This window comes from Melanerpes formicivorus, unplaced genomic scaffold (genome assembly GCF_026170545.1).
Source record: "Melanerpes formicivorus ecotype bairdi unplaced genomic scaffold, bMelFor1.0.p_v2 SCAF_71, whole genome shotgun sequence".
Lineage (NCBI taxonomy): Eukaryota > Metazoa > Chordata > Aves > Piciformes > Picidae > Melanerpes > Melanerpes formicivorus.
In genome coordinates, this window is record NW_027142423.1 from 1815911 (window position 1) to 1836166 (window position 20256).

Genomic DNA, 20256 nt, shown 5'->3' on the forward strand with positions numbered 1-20256 from the left:
AGAAATTCAGAGGAGGCTTCTGGGTCTGGTGTGCAGGAGAAGTTTATTGAGGGCAAAGCAGAGGGCAGAGGCAGGAGCAGCAAGGGGAAGGAGGCGGTGCGAGGGGCAAGCAGGGCGAGCATGAGGCCAGGGGCTTGTGTTGCAGGAGCTGTTGCAGGCTGTGTGTGGGGTCAGGGGCGGTGTGCAGGGCCCTCAGCAGGGGAAGCAGCCTCTTGCGGCGCCGCAGCCATCGCCCAGGCCAGCCAAGCCGTAGCCGTAGCCGAAGGCGCCGGAGGAGATGGGCACTCCCTGGGCGTTGAGCTCGGTGCCCAGGGCAGCCCCTGAGGAGGATCCGACGGCGGTGCTCTGGGGGAAGGAGGTGAGGATGGGTCCTGGCAGGGTGACCAGCACGGGGGAAGGCTGGATGAAGACGCGGGAGTCCTGGCACTGCCTGACGCAGGGCTCGTTGCAGCTGTTGGCCAGCGGGGTGGGTCCGCAGGGGCGGCAGCGGTCGTAGCAGGCCATGGCTGTGGGGTGGAGGGGCCCTGGAAGAGAGAGAGGACGTGGAGGGAGCGCAGAATGCCAGGGGGTGTGAGAGAAGGGGGCTCCCTGGGGCAGGAGCAGGAGGGTGAGGGTCTGGAGGCTGACCTGGTGGAGGGAGCAGAGCGCAGGAGAAGGCGTCAGGAGGCGTCTGTGAGGGAGAGAGGCGCTGGGCAGGCTTTATGCTGGCAGGGCTGGCAGCAGAGGTGAGCCCAGCCCAGCAGAGGTGGGGTGTCAGCAGTGAGGTCATGGCGTGGCACTGGGGTGCTGTGGTTTGTGGGTGCCCTGTGGCCGGGGGGTCTCATTTCCTGGCGGCTCCTCTGGCCCTGTTGGTTGTGATCAAAGAGGGACATGTGTGTGAGCTGGAGCTTGGAGGCCATCTTGAGCACAGCAGCTCCTCAGTGGTGGAGTCTTGTGTTCTGAGAGGAGTGAGCAGTGAGGTCAGCAGCTCTGCCACCCTGCACTTTCAGAACACAGATGATGGCCTTTTGAGGAGCCTGGTGTACAAGAGTCCCTTTGGAGTCAGACATGAGGGTCAAAGTGCCCGGAAGGGCGAGCAACCTGTGCGTTGGAAGTGCTGGGGATTCAAGTGCAGACTGCCCCATGCTCCTAAAGAGAAGCAGGTTCTGAAGAAGAGCAGCCTAGCTGAACAGAGAGAATGAGACTTAGCCAGGCTCAGGTGCAGCTGAGCCTGTGTGTAGGCCTGGTGTTTCTCCCTGGTGGCCAGCATGCAGCATGTGGCTGCAGAGCCCAGGCCCTGGTGCTGGGGGCTTCCTGCCAAGGGTTGGGCAATGGCCATGAGCCCAGGTGAGCATTTCCAGGCTGTTTGTCAGGCAAGCAGTGGTGGATGCTGAGGAAGATGAAGGGAGGTTGGAAGGAGTGGTGTGGGACTGGGTGTGGGCAGGAATGCTGAGGGAGCTGACTGCTGACCTTGGGAGGTCACTGTGCCTTAGCTTGGGATGACCATGGTGCCCTGGAGCTGTTCTTGAGGAGAGTGAGAAATCTCAGAGCCCTCCTGTGTTTGAGTCTTCAGTAGGAAGATCTGAGATATTAGACCCTGGTAAGCCTAACATTGTCTCTAGGGCAGGTTCTCCAGAAAATCCTCCTGGAAAGCTCTGCCAGGCTCCTGAAATCCCAGAAGAGGATGGGGAGTGGTCAGCCTGGATTCTAGAAGGGAAGCTGTCCTTGGCCATCCTCCACATCGTCTCCATTGAACTGAGTGGCTTTGTGGATGGACAGAGAGCTGTGGCTGATGTTCCACTCTGGAAAGCTGTGACACTTTCTGCAGTGCATGATCCTACAGAAGCTGGCCAGGAGCATGCTATGTGAGTGGCCAGTGAGGTGGACTGCAAAGGGCTTAAGCTCTGGGCCCAGAGGCTTCTGATGAGTGCCCCCAAATCCGGCTGGGGCAAGTCTCAAGTGGTGTAGCCCAGAACTCGTATTTGTGGGGCCCAGTGTTGGACATCCTCCTCCATCCCCTGGGTAATGTGAAAGAGTGCCCAGCAGCCAGGTGGCAGCAGGTGATGGCCACGTGAGGAGGCTGAAGAGGGGGACTGAGCTTGACTACAGGCCTGACAGTGTCAGCGCTGTGGCAAGCAAGACAATGGAGAAGATCTTCCTGGAGACTGTGGCAAGATGAGCAGAGAACAGAGAGGTGCTCAGTGACAAGCAGCATGGCTTGAAGAAGGTCTCAGTGTGCCTGACAAATTTGTTGGCCTTCTGCAAGAGGGTTGGAGTGTTGGTGGGTAAGGGCAGAGCATCTGATGTCACCTACCTGGACTTGTGCAAAGCATTTGTCAGTGTCCTGCACAACAGCCAAGTCTCTAAACTGAAGAGCGGTGGGCTTGCTGGGTGGACAGGTTGGTGGATAAGGAATAGTCTGGATGGCCACACTCCAAGAGTTGTGGTCCAAGGTTTGATGTATAAGTGGAGACCAGTAACGAGTGGTGTCCCTCAGAGGTGCACCTTGGGAGCAGGATCAATTAAGGTCTTTGTTGGTGACATGGGATCAAGGCACCCTCAGCAAGTCTGTGGATGACAGCAAGCTGTGTGGTGTGGCTGACAGGCTGAAGGGATGAGATGCTGCATGAGCAGCAGGTCAAGGGAGGTGATGCTCCATGGTTAGTCAATTGTCATGAGACCTCAGCTGCAGTGTGGGGTTGAGCTGTGGGGCTCCCAGGCCAGGAAGGACAGGGAGGTGTTGGAGTGGATTGAGAGGAGGCCAGGAAGATGAGGCCAAGCTGAGAGAGTTGGGCTTCTCCAGCCTGGCTGGTGGGAGGAGATTCAGCCAAGAGTCCCTGGAGCAGGAGAGTGCTTGAAGGCTGTGAGCAAGTGGTGGACTTGTGGCACATTCTGGAAGCGTCCAGGTGGTAGACTGAGTGTCGAGTGGTAATAATGGTCACTCCTTCCTGTGAGAGGTCTTCTGGCCCTTTCCCACCCACCCCCATGGCCTCTTGAGCTCAGACATTGTCCCCTGTGAGGCTGGCAGAGGCTTGAGAAGAAATTCAGAGGAGGCTTCTGGGTCTGGTGTGCAGGAGAAGTTTATTGAGGGCAAAGCAGAGGGCAGAGGCAGGAGCAGCAAGGGGAAGGAGGCGGTGCGAGGGGCAAGCAGGGCGAGCATGAGGCCAGGGGCTTGTGTTGCAGGAGCTGTTGCAGGCTGTGTGTGGGGTCAGGAGCGGTGTGCAGGGCCCTCAGCAGGGGAAGCAGCCTCTTGCGGCGCCGCAGCCATCGCCCAGGCCAGCCAAGCCGTAGCCGTAGCCGAAGGCGCCGGAGGAGATGGGCACTCCCTGGGCGTTGAGCTCGGTGCCCAGGGCAGCCCCTGAGGAGGATCCGACGGCGGTGCTCTGGGGGAAGGAGGTGAGGATGGGTCCTGGCAGGGTGACCAGCACGGGGGAAGGCTGGATGAAGACGCGGGAGTCCTGGCACTGCCTGACGCAGGGCTCGTTGCAGCTGTTGGCCAGCGGGGTGGGTCCGCAGGGGCGGCAGCGGTCGTAGCAGGCCATGGCTGTGGGGTGGAGGGGCCCTGGAAGAGAGAGAGGACGTGGAGGGAGCGCAGAATGGCAGGGGGTGTGAGAGAGGGGGGCTCCCTGGGGCAGGAGCAGGAGGGTGAGGGTCTGGAGGCTGACCTGGTGGAGGGAGCAGAGCGCAGGAGAAGGCGTCAGGAGGCAACTGTGAGGGAGAGAGGCGCTGGGCCGGCTTTATGCTGGCAGGGCTGTCAGCAGAGGTGAGCCCAGCCCAGCAGAGGTGGGGTGTCAGCAGTGAGGTCATGGCGTGGCACTGGGGTGCTGTGGTTTGTGGGTGCCCTGTGGCCGGGGGGTCTCATTTCCTGGTGGCCCTGCAATGGCTCCTCTGGCCCTGTTGGTTGTGATCACCTGTGTGTGAGCTGGAGCCTGGAGGCCATCTTGGGCACAGCAGCTCCTCAGTGGTGGAGCCTTGTGTTCTGAGAGGAGTAAGCAGTGAGGTCAGCAGCTCTGCCACCCTGCACTTTCAGAACACAGATGATGGCCTTTTGAGGAGCCTGGTGTACAAGAGTCCCTTTGGAGTCAGACATGAGTGTCAAAGTGCCCGGAAGGGCAAGCAACCTGTGCGTTGGAAGTGCTGGGGATTCAAGTGCAGGCTGTCCCCATGCTCCTGAAGAGAAGCAGGTTCTGAAGAAGAGCAGCCTAGCTGAACAGAGAGAATGAGACTTAGCCAGGCTCAGGTGCAGCTGAGCCTGTGTGTAGGCCTGGTGTTTCTCCCTGGTGGCCAGCATGCAGCATGTGGCTGCAGAGCCCAGGCCCTGGTGCTGGGGGCTTCCTGCCAAGGGTTGGGCAATGGCCATGAGCCCAGGTGAGCATTTCCAGGCTGTTTGTCAGGCAAGCAGTGGTGGATGCTGAGGAAGATGAAGGGAGGTTGGAAGGAGTGGTGTGGGACTGGGTGTGGGCAGGAATGCTGAGGGAGCTGACTGCTGACCTTGGGAGGTCACTGTGCCTTAGCTTGGGATGACCATGGTGCCTTGGAGCTGTTCTTGAGGAGTGTGAGAAATTTCAGAGCCCTCCTGTGTTTGAGCCTTCAGTAGGAAGATCTGAGCTATTATACCCTGACATTGTCTCTAGGGCAGGTTCTCCAGAAAATCCTCCTGGAAAGTTCTGCCAGGCTCCTGAAATCCAAGAAGGGGATGGGGAGTGGTCAGCCTGGATTCTAGAAGGGATGCTGTCCTTGGCCATCCTCCACATCGTCTCCATTGAACTGAGTGGCTTTGTGGATGGACAGAGAGCTGTGGCTGATGTTCCACTCTGGAAAGCTGAGACACTTTCTGCAGTGCATGCTCCTACAGAAGCTGGCCAGGAGCATGCTGTGTGAGTGGCCAGTGAGGTGGACTGCAAAGGGCTTAAGCTCTGGGTCCAGAGGCTTCTGATGAGTGCCCCCAAATCTGGCTGGGGCAAGTCTCAAGTGGCGTAGCCCAGAACTCGTATTTGTGGGGCCCAGTGTTGGACATCCTCCTCCATCCCCTGGGTAATGTGAAAGAGTGCCCAGCAGCCAGGTGGCAGCAGGTGATGGCCACGTGAGGAGGCTGTAGAGGAAGACTGAGCTTGACTACAGGCCTGACAGTGTCAGCGCTGTGGCCAGCAAGACGATGGAGAAGATCTTCCTGGAGACTGTGGCAAGATGAGCAGAGAACAGAGAGGTGCTCAGTGACAAGCAGCATGGCTTGACGGAGGTCTCAGTGTGCCTGACAAATTTGTTGGCCTTCTGCAAGAGGGTTGGAGTGTTGGTGGGTAAGGGCAGAGCATCTGATGTCACCTACCTGGACTTGTGCAAAGCATTTGTCAGTGTCCTGCACAACAGCCAAGTCTCTAAACTGAAGAGCTGTGGGCTTGCTGGGTGGACAGGTTGGTGGATAAGGAATAGTCTGGATGGCCACACTCCAAGAGTTGTGGTCCAAGGTTTGATGTACAAGTGGAGACCAGTAACGAGTGGTGTCCCTCAGAGGTGCACCTTGGGAGCAGGATCAATTAAGGTCTTTGTTGGTGACATGGGATCAAGGCACCCTCAGCAAGTCTGTGGATGACAGCAAGCTGTGTGGTGTGGCTGACAGGCTGAAGGGATGAGATGCTGCATGAGCAGCAGGTCAAGGGAGGTGATGCTCCATGGTTAGTCAACTGTCATGAGACCTCAGCTGCAGTGTGGGGTTGAGCTGTGGGGCTCCCAGGCCAGGAAGAACAAGGAGGTGTTGGAGTGGATCAAGAGGAGGCCAAGAAGATGAGGCCAAGCTGAGAGAGTTGGGCTTGTCCAGCCTTTTAGCTGTTGGAATGTGCTGCCCAGGGAGGTGGTGGAGTCACCGTCCCTGGAGGTGTTCAAGAGGGGATTGGATGTGGCACTTGGTGCCATAGTTTAGTAGTCATGAGGTCTTGGGTGACAGGTTGGACTTGATGATCTTTGCAGTCTCTTCCAACCTTATTGATTGTATTGATGGCTAACAGTTCTCTCTGTGAAGAACTTTCTCCTCACCTCCAGTATGAACTTCCCCTGGCACAGCTTGAGACTGTGTCCTCATGTTCTGGTGCTGATTGCCTGGGAGAAGCATCCAATCTGCTTGTGGCTACAACCTTCCTTCAGGTAGTTCTAGAGAGCAATAAGGCTTCCCCTGAGCCTCCAGGCTAAACAATCCCAGCTCCATCAGCCTCTCCTCATAGGGCTTGTGGTCAAGGCCTCTTCCCAGCCTCATTGCCCTTCTCTGGACACTTTCAAGTCTCAATGTCCTTCTTCAATTGAGGGGCCCAGAATGAAACACAGGACTTGTTTTGTTTTGTAAGAGTCATTATTTAGTTGATCTTAGAAAGACAGAAAGAGAGCCCAGGAAAGAAAGTCAAATATACCAGTGCAGAAGCTGTGATCACTTTCTGATGGTCTCATTTTCAACTTTTGGACCATTAAAGGCTGAAACATTTCTTACCGAGAGTCTTTGGGCCAAGCTTTTCACACCGCAGGTTACTGGAGCTGAAGTTAGGTTGCTTTATGTGGGCTGTCAGACTGAGAGACAGCAGATGAAGGGAGTAAAAAGTATGGGAAAGTTTGGCCTGAACATTTTGAGAGGTTAGGAAGTGTCTCAAATTGAAGGCTGACTGACTTCGCATGTGGTCCCACTTTTTGTGCAAGCCCTCTAAAAGCCTAAGGGAGAGGGAAGCAAAATCTCTCACCTGTTTCATCTTGGCACTAAACAGCCTACAAACTTAGTTTTGCAGCCTGGGAAAACGGGAAGAAGAAGAATTTGCCTTTCTGTAAGGGAGGGAAATCCTGGTTCTCTCCTCACATTACAGCTCAGGATAGGTAGGCCATTATAAAGCAAGTGCAAAAGCAAACAGTATTAATTTGTGGAACCATCTCATCGTTGATTTAAGACTGGAATACGCCCAGTGCTTTATAATACAGTGTTATAAATGGTTTGTGTCCTCCTCCAGATGTTGTGTGCAGTGATCTCAAGAGTCTGGGCAGGAGCATGCCAACTCCTGGATTCTGCTCCCCTCTTGTGGTCGCTCTTTGATCTGCAGCCAGATAGGAGGCGTTGTGAGAGGTCGGATGGCCTCGTTTCGGGCGCCGTCGTGCTGGCTTTCTCTCTAATTTATAATAAGCATCTTTCCCCCTTTCCTCTGGTCTTAACGTGGACAGGCCACCCCACTGTTTAGCTGATTTTTGTGGCTAGAAAACTGAATCTAAATCTTGCCAGTATTCTGGACTAGGTCGTGGGAATTTGTACTACTGTGCTTTGTGCAAGGTGAGTTTTCTTGCAGGAAAAAAATCCAATTCTGATCCCTCTCGTCACATGCTTGTAGTTTATACCTGGAGTTTAAACTCTCCTTTGTGCTGCCTATGCTTGGGGCAATGTCACACTGAATTTTAACCTAATCAGTTGATTGTCACCTTAAAACTGCGGTTGCAAGTATGCCAGATGAAGCGCTGCACTGGCTTCTGAAGCATGGGTGAAGTACTTGGAGCCAGCAGCTGAAACAAGACCATTCCTCATCCTTGTTAGCATTCCCTCAAGCTGGTAAATTTCTTCTTTCATGGATTTAAAACACCAGACAATTAAACTGAACACATGAAACAATAAATTATTAGACTCTACCAGCTTGTCATTGCGTGGGACAGAAGGACAGCAGAGGCTGTGAGCAGTAAATCACTTGCAGCCGTTAAAAAATCGTAATTGAAAGGGAATCCCAGTCCTTCCTTTCCCTGCAAAGAAACTCAGGAAAATGTTGGAGCTGCCTAAAACAGCAGGAGTTTTAGGCAATTGAAAGGGTGTCTGCCTCCTTAGCAGCTTCACTAAATAACACAATGTTGCAAGGTTACATTTGGAGTTTAATAAAGCATTTGACACTGCCTCCTGCAGCATCCTCCTGGAGAAACTGGCTGCTCCTGGCTTGGATGGGTAGACACCTCATTGGGTTAAAAACTGGCTGGATGGTCAGGCCCCAAGACTGGTGGTGAATGGAGTTAAGTCCAGTTGGCAAGCAGTCACAAGTGGTGTTTTCCAGGGCTCAGTATTTGGGCCAGTTCTCTTTAATATCTTTATTAATGATCTGAACAAGGGGATTGAGTGCACCCTGAGGTGCAGATGACACTAAACTGGGAGGAAGTGTTGATTTGCTTGGGGGAGGAAGGCTCTACAGGCTGGATTGATAGGCCAATGCCAGTTGCATGAGATTCAACAAGGCCAAGTGCTGGGTCCTGCATTTGGGTCACAACAATCCCAAGCAATGCTACAGGCTTGAGGAATAATGGCTGGAAAGGTGGCAGCAGAGAAGGACCTGGGGGTGTTGACTGGCAGGCAGGTGAACATGATCCAGCAGTGTGCTCAGATGGCCAACAGCATCCTGGCCTGTATCAGAATCTTTGATTCTATGATTTAACTAGCAAGAATTTGCTGACCTTTAAATGGCTTAAAATTTCCTGCTGAGTCTTCAGTAGTCAGTTTATCAGGTTTTTATTCACAAACAGAGGATGCTTTCAGGCTTAATAGTGAATACTCCACGCTTTACCACCACCCCTGTGGGATCAGCACACACCACAGCCCCATGTACCTTCTTATACCCATACACCAAGGACATGCTCACCCTTCCACTCGACAGAAACACAACTTTTGCACAATTGTCCTCCTACATCAGATGCTCTGAATCAAAAAAAGTCTACCACCAGCCAAAAAGTCCTTGAAACACTGTGAGGGCATGACTGATGTGCTGTGAGGAGGGGAAGGATGGTTAACCATGATTAGTCTGGGCATGGCTTCACTGCTTGTCTTGGACGCACTCAGCATTTCTAGGCACAGGCAGCATCCCACCGCAAGGGCTTTGAATGGAATCTGCTTTGTGGTTTTACCCTTCAGTCACGTGAGACAGTGTTCTGCTGAGTTCCATGCTTCATGCTCAACAGTCCCACCTGACCCTCCTCTCCTCCAGAGTATGAAGAGCACAGGCGATGTATGCCTGCCCTGAGTGTTAAACTAAAGGGACAACAAGATGTGTATCGTTCTGAAGCCTTGAGCCTGCAGGAGCCACTCAATGCCTTGCCCTCTGAAAAGCCATGCAGAGAGCCCAGAATTGGCTCTCAGCATCATTCAGTCTGCAGCCTAGGGACACTGAGTGACCCTGACCGTGCAGTGAACCTGTGCAGCACTTGTACATGCACAATCTCTATGCAAGGTTTTGTCAGCAGAGGGAGTCGCAGACTCCCGGCAGTAAGCAAACGCAGCCCAGTTTGTCTTTCCAGTGTGAGAGCACGTCACAGCCACGTCAATGGAAAGCCTCAAGATTTCCTCTAATTCCACTGTCTTAGATCCTTAGCAAATTTCTCATAGCAGTGGGAATTCTTGCTTTCAAACTGTACTTGGCTAGTGAGGACAGGATTTCTTGACGTCTTCTGCCTGTCTGACATGATGTCCTCTTCCCTGACCTTTCTCCTACCTTCAGTCCCCAGCCTACATGCCTCCCTCTCCTCTGCCTGGTGTGGAGCACTCTTCTGACCCTGTGTTGAAGGAATTCCACTCACCAAACGGAGGAATATCAATACAGCAAGTGGTAGCCATTTGTAGGAGTGAGCTGAATCAGTTCAGTGAGAGGTCTGACAAGTAAACAGCTGAGCCAGCACAAGGTGAAGGTCAGAGCTGGGGAAGAATAAGATTTTGACAGATGAGTGCATAGGTAGTGTGCAGCTGCACCTGTAGTCACTCTCCCAGGTGTCCTACAGGAACATTCAGGGCTTCCACAGATTCCATATCCAGATTCAAGTTCTCAAACTTGTCTGGTTTCACTCAGCTCCAAATTAGACAAGAGGGGCCCTTTGCTGGTGAAACAGAAAGAATCTTCAAGAACAGACTCGATTTTCTGCCTTCCATTTAGAAACATCCACTGATTTCAGTGGGAATACTCTCTTCTATTGCATGGCATGAGCCAGACCCAAGCCATCAGCAGGCTCACTGAAGAGCTGCTGACCTGTGTGAGCCTTTGTGCCTGTCTGGGGCACATATTATTTCTTTCATGACACAGACACTCTTTAAATTATTCTTGTTTCTCTTTGCACATGGTCTGCCCAATTGAATATTCCCAGACTCATCTCCCTGCATTTTAATATGATCTTGGAGACCCATGAATTAGGTTGGCTTCAGTGAGGAATCAGACTGACACTGGTAAGAAATAGAGACCCCAATAAATATCTTTTGAATTTATGTGTTTAAGTCATAGAATCATAGAATCAATAAGGTTGGAAAAGACCTTAGAGACCATCAGGTCCAACCTATCATCCAACACCTCATGACTAACTAAACCATGGCTTCAAGTGCCATGTCCAATACCTTTTTGAACACCTCCAGGGACAGGGACTCGATCACCTCCCTGGGCAGCACATTCCAATGGCCAATTTCTCTTTCTGGGAAGAACTTTCTCCTCACCGCCATCCTAAACTTCCCCTGGCACAGTTTGAGACTGTGTCCTCTTGTTCTGGTGCTGCTTGCCTGGGAGAAGAGACCAGCCCCCTCCTGGCTACAACCTCCCTTCAGGTAGGTGTAGAGAGCAAGAAGGTCTCCCCTGAGCCTCCTCTTCTCCAGGCTAAACAACCCCAGCTCCCTCAGCCTCTCCTCACAGGGCTGTGCTCAAGGCCTCTCCCCAGCCTCATTGCCCTTCTCTGGACACGTTCCAGAGTCTCAATGTCCTTCTTAAATTGAGGAGCCCAGAACTGGACACAGGACTCAAGGTGCGGCCTGACCAGTGCTGAGTACAGGGCAGAATGACTTCCCTGCTCCTGCTGGCCACACTGTTCCTGATGCAGGCCAGGATGCCATTGGCCTTCTTGGCCACCTGGGCACACTGCTGGCTCATGTTCAGCTGCTGTCAGCCAGTACCCCAGGTCCTTTTTTGTTTGGCTGCTCTCCAACCACTCTGTCCCTACATACAGGCTTTGCAGAAACTTATCCTACACTTAAAATGAGGAAGTGAAAAGTGCAGGGAAATTAGGGTTATACATGGAAATGAAAGGGCTCCTCGGGTCAGATGTGAGGCGCTGAGAGGGAAGTTTAGTTATAGGTTTGAACAGCCTATAGGATGTGGTAAGGCATTTTGTATTTTTGGAAGGAAATGTGGATAACAGCATATCTGGTTTCTGAGTGAGCTCGAGATTTTCCAGGAGTGGAATTGCGTAAGCACAATTAAAGCTGAGAGGTGGACAGCTGTGGGGCCCACAGGAAAGGCTATTTCGAGGCCCCGGCCGGTGTCAGGGAGTTCATAAGCCTCAATGGCTCCTCACAAATAAGGAGGAAGCATTTTGCATCTGAATTGCTATGGGAAACTCCCGGTATCCTCCTGATTTCAGCTCATTCCAGTTTCTCAACCTGGATCTGATTCAGGACCTTTGAAGTTTCTGTGTCTGAATTTCAAAGGAAGTGACCTGGGACAGATAGCGAGATCCAGAGCCAACTTTCTGAAGCACTGAGTTCCCACAAGTCCACCTGAAACCAGCTCCTACCCTAATCTTTTCCCCCCTGTGCCTCAGAACTTCTAATGGGGGTTTAGGAGTCAGAGGTTTTGGTCATCTACTTATTTATGCCCTCATTTTGCTGCTTATTGATTTACTCAGAGGAAATCAGATCCCATATAATCTCTGCCAACAGCCTACTTAAAATTTCCTTTGCAGGTTAGACAAAACTGAGCTTGCAGTCTCCCAGTAAGAGTAAGCTAAAAGAAAGGACAGAGCCAGGACACTAGTTGAGGGGAGCAGCTTAGGGGAGCAGAGCCTGGTGCCCCTGGCAGTGGCAGAGACCAACAACTTATTCTTTTGCTCTTACTACATTAACTGCTGCCTCTCCACAGTCCCAGGTCTCCTTTCAGCAGCAGCAAAAGTCAGCCTGCCTCCAGGCTTGGATGTGTGGAAAGTAAGCAATAAGGACCATGACTAATTTTGTTAGGCCAAGCAGTTGTCTGTCCTGGTAAATCTGTTGTCTTGTTTAGGCTTGGTCTGAGTCTCTGTGGACCCAAGAAGCTGATGGAGTACAGAACTTGGCCTTTATTGCCCTAGTTACTGAGCTGTGGATCAGCATTACCTAATGGAAGTTTTCAGAGGTGCTGTGCCACAGCAGTCTAGATAAGACAAAGTTGTTCCTACACACCAGAAGTCACTAATTACAAATAATGTTTGGTTGTGGTGGATTTGGGGGTTTTCTGGTTGGTTTTTTGTTTGGTTTGCCAGCTCCTGCTTTTCTCCTAGTCATTTCCCCCCTTCTCCTGGAGTGCTTGTTTAGAAAATTTCTTTGCATCATTCTTTCCAGACTTCATCCTTTCTTTGCTTGCACTAGTGATGGAAAACCAGCAGACAGATGGAGGAGATTGCCAGGTGTCTGGTTTGCATCACACAAAGCCACCAGAGGTCAGAGTTAAACTCCTCTTCGTTTCTATTGTTGAGCAGTTTAATTCAGGCTGACTTCTATCATTGCAACAGAAAAGCTTACGGGACATTTGCTGCAGTTCTGTTCCCGAGAGACTGCATCCTTCCAGGGTATTTTCTAGCTCTTGGTGTTACACACAATTGCCTCTGGTTTTGCCCGATGCTATTTGGGAACTGGAGGAACTGTCACAACCAGTTCAAAGACTTTCCTGATAAGCAGCCTGGAATTACCCTTTCTTTTCATCCCATCACTCATACTTCTCTTGTGACATCTCAGGTATCAGCACAACAAAGAGTTGAAAGGGAAGAATTCTCCTTGCACCAAGTAACTTGAACAAGTTACACGTGGCCTGGACAAGAAGTGGTCAATTTTCACAACACTAATGACCCTTTTGACCAGGTGATTTTAACAGTGAGCATGCAGGGACTCAGGTCCTTGCTCCTCTAGCAGTTGCAAATGCCTAGGTGATGAAGTGGGTAATGCAGCCCTCACCAGTGCAAGAAATACCTTTTAGTTCCTTGCAATTCTAGTTACTTTGGCCCATCAGAAGCTCCTACATCACATGGAAGGAGGAAGTTGCCATAACAAGAATGTAACCTCTGGTTATAGACCTAAACACCTCTGTCTTGTGGGACCACTGTTGTGTTCTACCATAGCCAAACAAACGTGGAGGGATGAAGATAAGGGGGTGAAATTTGTGCAGGGTTGGTCAAAACCCATTTGGGGATAGCATTAGACAAAGAGGAACAACAGATGTGGCACAGAAAATTTACAGCAGCAAAAGTCAGAGGCTTGTCCATTATTAGGGTTAAAGTTTGAGCATCAATGTGTTTCCTGTGGCTATGAGGTGGTTAAGCTGGGTATTCTGCTCTGAGTCTGTGGATCTAAGGTGGATAGAGAAAAACTGGCAACAGGATAGACTTTCTTATGCCATATTAGGTCAGGATACTTCAACCTAGACTGCAAGGTATGCCTGAGAGTTAGCAGGATAATTCACATACCCAGCCTGCTCAGCCTTTGATTGCCCAGCTGACCACCATTCAAAACATCCAGTGCCACTGAGAGCTGTTGTAACTGTCCTGGATGAGCTCAGCTCTGGTGGTAACTGAAATTAGTCTATAGGATCATATCACATCGATGGCAAAATGTATGTGATGACCTTCAGTGGATATGAGCCAGTAACTTGGAGGTGATTTAATTGATTCTGCTTTTACCAGTCATGGATCAAGGGTATGGTAGTCTAATTTTCAAGTGGTAGTGGGGACCATGACAATATACTGTTTGGCACCTCTTTTGTCTTGGTGTCAGCCAGGAGACAGCAGGATGAGTGCTGGTGATGACTAAATCCTGACTTTTGCAGTATCACCTTTGCAAAGAACCATAATATCTAACCTTTAAGTGCTCCATATACAACCTAGACCACAGAAACCAGCTGGAGTCCCAGCTGCCTTGTGCTGTCACCAGACCACCTCATAAGCCTTGTGACTTGTTAAACACAATTCTGTCAAACTTTGCTCCCCAGCCTGCCATTATTCAGATGCTAACTAAACAAACTCCCAGCAGCTCCCTTGGGGATCATTATATCTGCCTGCATTTGTGCTGCGGCAGCAAAAGTTTGACCTTGGATTGTAATCATAAAGAAATTAACTTGCTGTTTAAAATGGTCCTTTAAGTAACATGCACTTGAGCAATCCATCATAAAAACAAATGAGCTTGTAGCAGTGCTTTTGACTTGATAATCTTTTTAGCTGCTTCAAATTTAAACCAGTTGCATTTTTTCCCCTCGGTCTGTAGCCCATAGAAAAATACAACGAATTGCTACAAAGAAAGCAGCAGTTCAAACTGCAGTAGATATAGTGTGTGGAAGGGATACGTTAGATCTGTCACTGCAAGATAGATTTGGATGCCATGGACCTCATTTTTGACTGCTACAGCCTCCAGGCAATTCCACTGACGTTTTCTGTGTTGTACAAAAAGTAAGTTAATGCCGAAAATTCGGTTTCAGATACTTGCAAAATGCTTTGAAGATAAAAGACTTGCACATGCCAGAGCCCATCGAGTTCTCGTTGAAATCTGTAGCTAACATCCTGTTCAGGGCAGTAAGAGCTGCTGGATCAGGTCTGATGAATGCAGCAAAGCACTGGAAATTATGACAGTTGGGTCATTTCAAACAAACCTACCTGTGGGTGCAAGGCGACCCATTAGCAGTTCACAGTAGGTACCTGCTTTTAGACCCAAGTCACTCAGTTTGTGGCTGTTAGCTGCACTGGTTGTGTGGTGAATAGAAGTAAAAGATGATGTACATGGTGCAAAAGGACAACCCTAGCTTGTATCACAGTATCACAGTATTACCAAGGTTGGAAGAGACCTCAAAGATCATCAAGTCCAACCTGTCGCCACAGACCTCATGACTAGACCATGGCACCAAGTGCCACATCCAATCCCCTCGTGAGCACCTCCAGGGACAGTGACTCCACCAACTCCCTGGGCAGCACATTCTAGTGGCAAATTACTCTCTCAGTGAAGAACTTTCTCCTCACCTCCAGCCTAAACTTCCCCTGGTGCTTCTTGAGACTGTGTCCTCTTGTTCTGGTGCTGGTTGCCTGGGAGAAGAGACCAACCTCCACCTGGCTACAACCCCCCTTCAGGTAGTTGTAGAGACAGCAATAAGGTCTCCCCTGAGCCTCCTCTTCTCCAGGCTAAACAATCCCAGCTCCCTCAGCCTCTCCTCACAGGGCTTGTGCTTGAGGCCTCTCCCCAGCCTTGTTGCCCTTCTCTGGACACGTTCAAGAGTCTCAATGTCCTTCTTAAATTGAGGGGCCCAGAACTGGACACAGGATTCAAGGTGTGGCCTAACCAATGCAGAGTACAGGGGCAGAATGACCTCCCTGCTCCTGCTGGCCACACTATTCTTAATGCAGGCCAGGATGCCGTTTGCCTTCTTGGCTACCTGGGCACACTGCTGGCTCACGTTCAGCTGCTGTCAGCCAGTACCCCCAGGTCCCTCTCTGTTTGGCAGCTCTCCAGCCACTCTGACCCCAGCCTGTAGCTCTGCATGGGGTTGTTGTGGCCAAAGTGCAGCACCCTGCACTTGGATTTGTTGAATGCAGAGAGTATGAGACTGTGTGACACAGTTCCTGAAACTGAAGAAAAGCAAATTCAAATCTCCTTGCTCATCACTATCCCCATCACAGTTCCACTTTTCTAGGTGTTGGTACAGTCTGCAGTAATTCACATCATACACTCCCAGCCCCTACCACCCGCCCTCCACATCTCTCTTTTAAAAAGTCAGCCTTCACCAGTACTGCTCTCAGCATTAGCAACCTGATTTTTCTCACCTTATGGTCCAGGTAAAATTGTGTGTGTCGAGCAGATATCTGTTGTAGGTCGGTTGCCAACATCAAACCCAAAAATCTGAACTTGGAAGATAAAAGTCACTACTAGGGTCCTGGATTTTCATAGCTGTTCTTTCTTGCTGCTCATCCTTGCAGAATCTCAGGAAATGCCTTTTGCTGTTACAGTCTTAACAAATGCAGCTGACTTACAAGTAAATGCTCCTCTAACTGAGGCAGTGCAAAGATTGGGAGCCACGTGCAAGAACAGCTAAATAAAGGGAAGAAAAGAGTTGAGCAGTGGTGTTCTTATTTCTGTCCTGCACATTGTCCAGGATATTTACTTAACACTGACAGCTGTTTACTCCAATTTATCTCTTATCTGTGAGATGCTTGGCTGCTTTTGCCATGGAAAATTTCTTCAATATATGGGAATATCTCTATTGTCATTCCCCTCCTCCCCTTTCCCCACTGATTCTTCACACACAGCTTTTAACTTACTCAAGAGACATTGAGTCTCTTGTATCCAAGTGGGATCCTCATTGTATCCAAGTGAGATCTAATTAGTTATAGGATAGTTGTGGCAAGTTGTGTGCTGGCAGAGTAATGCAGACTCTACAGAACATTTGGAGAGAGTTTTCCACAAAAGCTCTCCTCTGAGGAGACTTAGTGACAATGCCAGGGACAATCCGCCAGTCTGCTGTGGGTAGAAGTCACTGGTGCCATTTCACATCTTTTGGGTGTCATACATACATAGGAGCAAATGAAAAGTTCATGTTATCAAGGGGTGTTTGAGCCCAAAAGCCACCAATGGTGTTTTTATGTTTAGCAATTACTCCACAATAGTTACTTCAAAGCCCAGATTGTGCCACTAGGCACAGTACAGAGCTACTGAGAGGATGAGCTTGAATGACTGCAGTATCTCCTCCCAGGTCACCTTTCTCTAGCACTGGAAGAGGCCATATATCAGGACAGGGATATGACACAGATCCAACCAGAATGTCTTCTTTAGGTTGTGCAGGGAGCTGCTGGTGGTTCAAATCTGCATGCTGCAGCACTCAGGTTTGCAGCTGGGTGCTGGGACTTGGAAAACAGGTATCATAGATCTCTTGGGTGAAGAAAGGTAGTATGCAAAACTGCTGCATATCCTCTTGAAAGGAACTGTGACAGATCCATCTATGTGCAATCCATTCCTAGGAAAAAACCTCTAGATTTCTTGTAGGGAGAGCACAGTAACCAAAGACAGCAGACTGCTTGAGGTAGCCTGGCAGGAAGAAAAAGGGGAGATGAGTATCTGTAATCTTTCCAGGAATTGTGTTGAATCCTGGTACCTCACACAACAAAGGAGAAAGCTACTCAAAAGCTGAACTATACTTTTGAACTGCCTAGTATGTGAGGGCATGTTTGTACTAGGCAAAAAAAGGTCTTTCCTACAATAATAACATTTCAGATGCTTTCCTCATTATTTAAGACTATTGCTTCCTCAGTCCTACAATCTTTCAGCCTTTTGGTAGACAGAATAAGTAGCAGCACCAATGTGAAAGTGAATACCTTTTCTTAAAGGCTGAAGGAGGGCTTTGAGTTCAAGCTTTCATCTGGGATGAAATACTGGCCAAAGTCCCAAGAGGGGTCAAGACATTCCTCTCCCTCCTTTTTTCTAGCCTGGTCACAGCCTGTCCCACTTTTCAAAGCACTTTTCTATTTTGTTAAAGTGCGTACAGTATTTTTCAGAAATAAACAGTGGTCTCTGTCCTAAAGATGTCATCTAACACCCTCAAACGTGGCCTTCATAGCAGATATGCCACAGCTAGAGGGGGAGGAAAGAAAAAGCTGGATTACAGATGGATAGTGGTACCAGGAATAAACTTGTTCCTCTGTGATTTGCATTGGGCACTGTGCCTATGACTTGTACACTGTGAACCTGTTTTATTTATCTCTTTCTTCTCATCACTTTCCATGTTGTGAGCAGAAGGTCAATGTAAGAGCAAGAATACAGAACATGGGAGTGGGAAGCTAGCTTCGGAGGAGGCACTTTGGGAAGGGTTGCCAAACTGATGTCAGTGATGCTATCTGTTCCACAGTACTGAGAGACTTACAGTGACTTCTTTGTTATTTATCAGGGATGAGGAGGGGTAAATGTGAGAGAGGAAACCATTTATTTAACCACTTCATTACTGACCAGGACTAAGGGGGGAGCAGTTTTTTTTCCTGATACTATTATTGCTGTATATGTGTGACTAGTGCTGTGGTAATTTACAAGCATTCTAATCCCACATTAGAAAACAAATTAAGACCCTGGGTTTTTTTTTTTTTAATTCCTTTTTTTTTTTTTTTTTGTTTATTTTTCCTTTTAGCTCCATGACAGACACAACCCCCCTAAACACACAGTGAGAAATGAAGTTTAATATATGTTTGAGACCAGGCTGGATGAGGCTCTGGCCGGCCTGATCTAGTGTGAGGTGTCCCTGCCCACGGCAGGAGGGTTGGAACTAGATGATCCTTGTGGTCCCTTCCAACCCTGAGTGATTCTATGATTCTATATCCAAGAATCTGGTAATGAAGGCACTTACTTAAAATGTAGGAGATCCAGACTCAAATTCTTTCTCTACCTAAATCAAACCAGTGTTTGCACTAGAGCCTTAAGGTTATATTGCCTTATTACAAGGCTGTTTGCTAGTAAGTTATGTCTTTCAGTATGTTGGACCAAAAAATGTGCCTTGGAGCTAGGAAACCTGCCTTAACAGGCAATCCATCAAAAGTGATACACTAGCACAAAAAGCTTGGGTTTTGGCAAATTGGCAGGTAGCAAACCAGTTTCATTGAAAACTCTTCAAGCGGCTTCGTTGCTGATGGAGATTTAACAAGGTGCAGTGCCTATTGTGCATGTTAATTCTCATGGAATCAGGCTTAGGAAAATGGCTGTAGGCAAGAGAGGAAAACAAACTAGGTACTGTTGTCCAGACATAAAAGGCATCCAACAAATATTTCCTAAGGCCTGAATGGTTTACAAGGAAACCCTGGGAATACACAAAAGAAAATCCTGAGAGATTCTGTTCCTTTGAGATAAGCAGTAATAAGGTAACCTTTGCCTCTTTGGACTCCCAAGTGCTTCATTGGTGATTTATGTTACCCTCACTTACTTGTTCTTCAGACTTTGGCAGTTGAGTGTCAGTAGACTGTAAGGAGTACAGGCCACATCCTGAAATAGTGTTCATCAAAATGTGCTCAGATGTGCAGCCAATTTTAATAATTTGTAGAGTCCCAGCTCCTGTGGTTGGACTCCAGGTTAATCCTTCCTGCTTATAACCATGGGCTGATTCAGCCAGAACTGCTGAGTGCCCACTGGCATCCTTTCTAACCCCAATGTAGTATTTAGGAGAACTTTCCTCTTTGGTCCTTTACTGTACTGAATCAATCTGGAGACATCAGAAAAAGAAGAAGAAAAAAGCAGTGCAAGAATTGTCCACTTTGGGAGCCTAGATGGTTTCAGCTCTCCAGGTACCAGAGGTCACGGTGATTTGGAGTGTTTCATCCTGTTGTGCTGGATACATCAATCACAATGGCAAAGCAGAAGAGGAAAAGCAGTAATGTGGTTTGCCAAGAGTAGAGAGGAAAGTAATCCCAGAGCTCTTTTGTGAAATGTAATTTTTGGGTTTGACACCATGCAGTGATTACTGGAGGCTCTAAACACAGTCTTCACCCGTTGTTGTTCCTCTGAGTTAGATACAAATAACGGCTAGACCTTGATGTGCCTGCAAATAACTGACCAACACCCCCCCAACAAACCAAATTCTCCAAAATCTCTTTGTTTCTACATTCAGTAAACAGCTTGGAGGACTCTAATGATTTTAAGTAATTCTTGTTGGATATTTGAGTGGCTTAATCAGCCCCAGCAGTGTAGAAATGTGTGTTCTCCTGTCAATTATAATCTCCCTGGCTTCCTGCTAGTGAGTTTGACTCTTTGTTGAGTTAGGGTACCTTGAGGTTTGAACATCTGACACAGAGATGGTGCTCTAGGAGAACCTTAGGTCAGCATTAGAGCTTTAAACCCCTTTTTACCTTACTCTGCCTCTCCTTTCCTGCTCTTATGCCCTCAGTTCTGAGCCCTTAAACACAAAAGCTGACCCAGATTCCAGATGGAATTGTCTGCTGCAAAGCAGGAAGGATTTGGAGACAGCTGGTGTCCAGGGAGCAGAGTGGCCGGTCAGCACCAGAATCTAAGGAGCTTGAGCTGCAGACCACAGATTCAGAGAGCTGCAGGGCACATTGTGAGGTGCAGTACTCAGCCCTATAGCCCATTTTTCCAGCAGACCTCAGTTGTGTGTAACTCCCACTCTGCACTGCGATTTTGCATTTCTAGCTTTTTGCTTTGCAAGAAGAGAGCAGCTTAGCCTGAATATGTTACAAGCACTTTGATTGTGAGCACTTTCTCAGAGGATAATTCTCTGACATTTAGCCTTCAGCCTTCAGTTCTGCTGAAGACACTTTTGACGTTAC

At 49.2% G+C, this 20256-nt stretch overlaps 1 protein-coding gene across 4 annotated transcripts; it reads right to left on the reverse strand.

The window, feature by feature from the left end:
• Positions 1–24: 24 nt before the first annotated feature.
• Positions 25–16023, reverse strand: LOC137453733 (feather beta keratin-like). Of its 4 annotated transcripts, XM_068163230.1 has the most exons (4): positions 15766–16023; positions 9544–9658; positions 628–845; positions 25–524 (listed from the first exon to the last, which is right to left on the reverse strand). In XM_068163230.1, the coding sequence occupies exons 3-4, from the start codon at positions 767–769 to the stop codon at positions 193–195; spliced, it is 474 nt and encodes a 157-aa protein (XP_068019331.1). In that variant the 5' UTR covers positions 770–845; positions 9544–9658; positions 15766–16023; the 3' UTR covers positions 25–192. The 4 variants fall into 4 exon arrangements, with proteins under 4 accessions (XP_068019331.1, XP_068019330.1, XP_068019333.1 ...); XM_068163229.1 differs by lacking the exon at positions 9544–9658; XM_068163232.1 differs by lacking the exons at positions 25–524; positions 628–845 and adding an exon at positions 3042–3541.
• Between the last annotated feature and the right edge of the window lie 4233 nt (positions 16024–20256).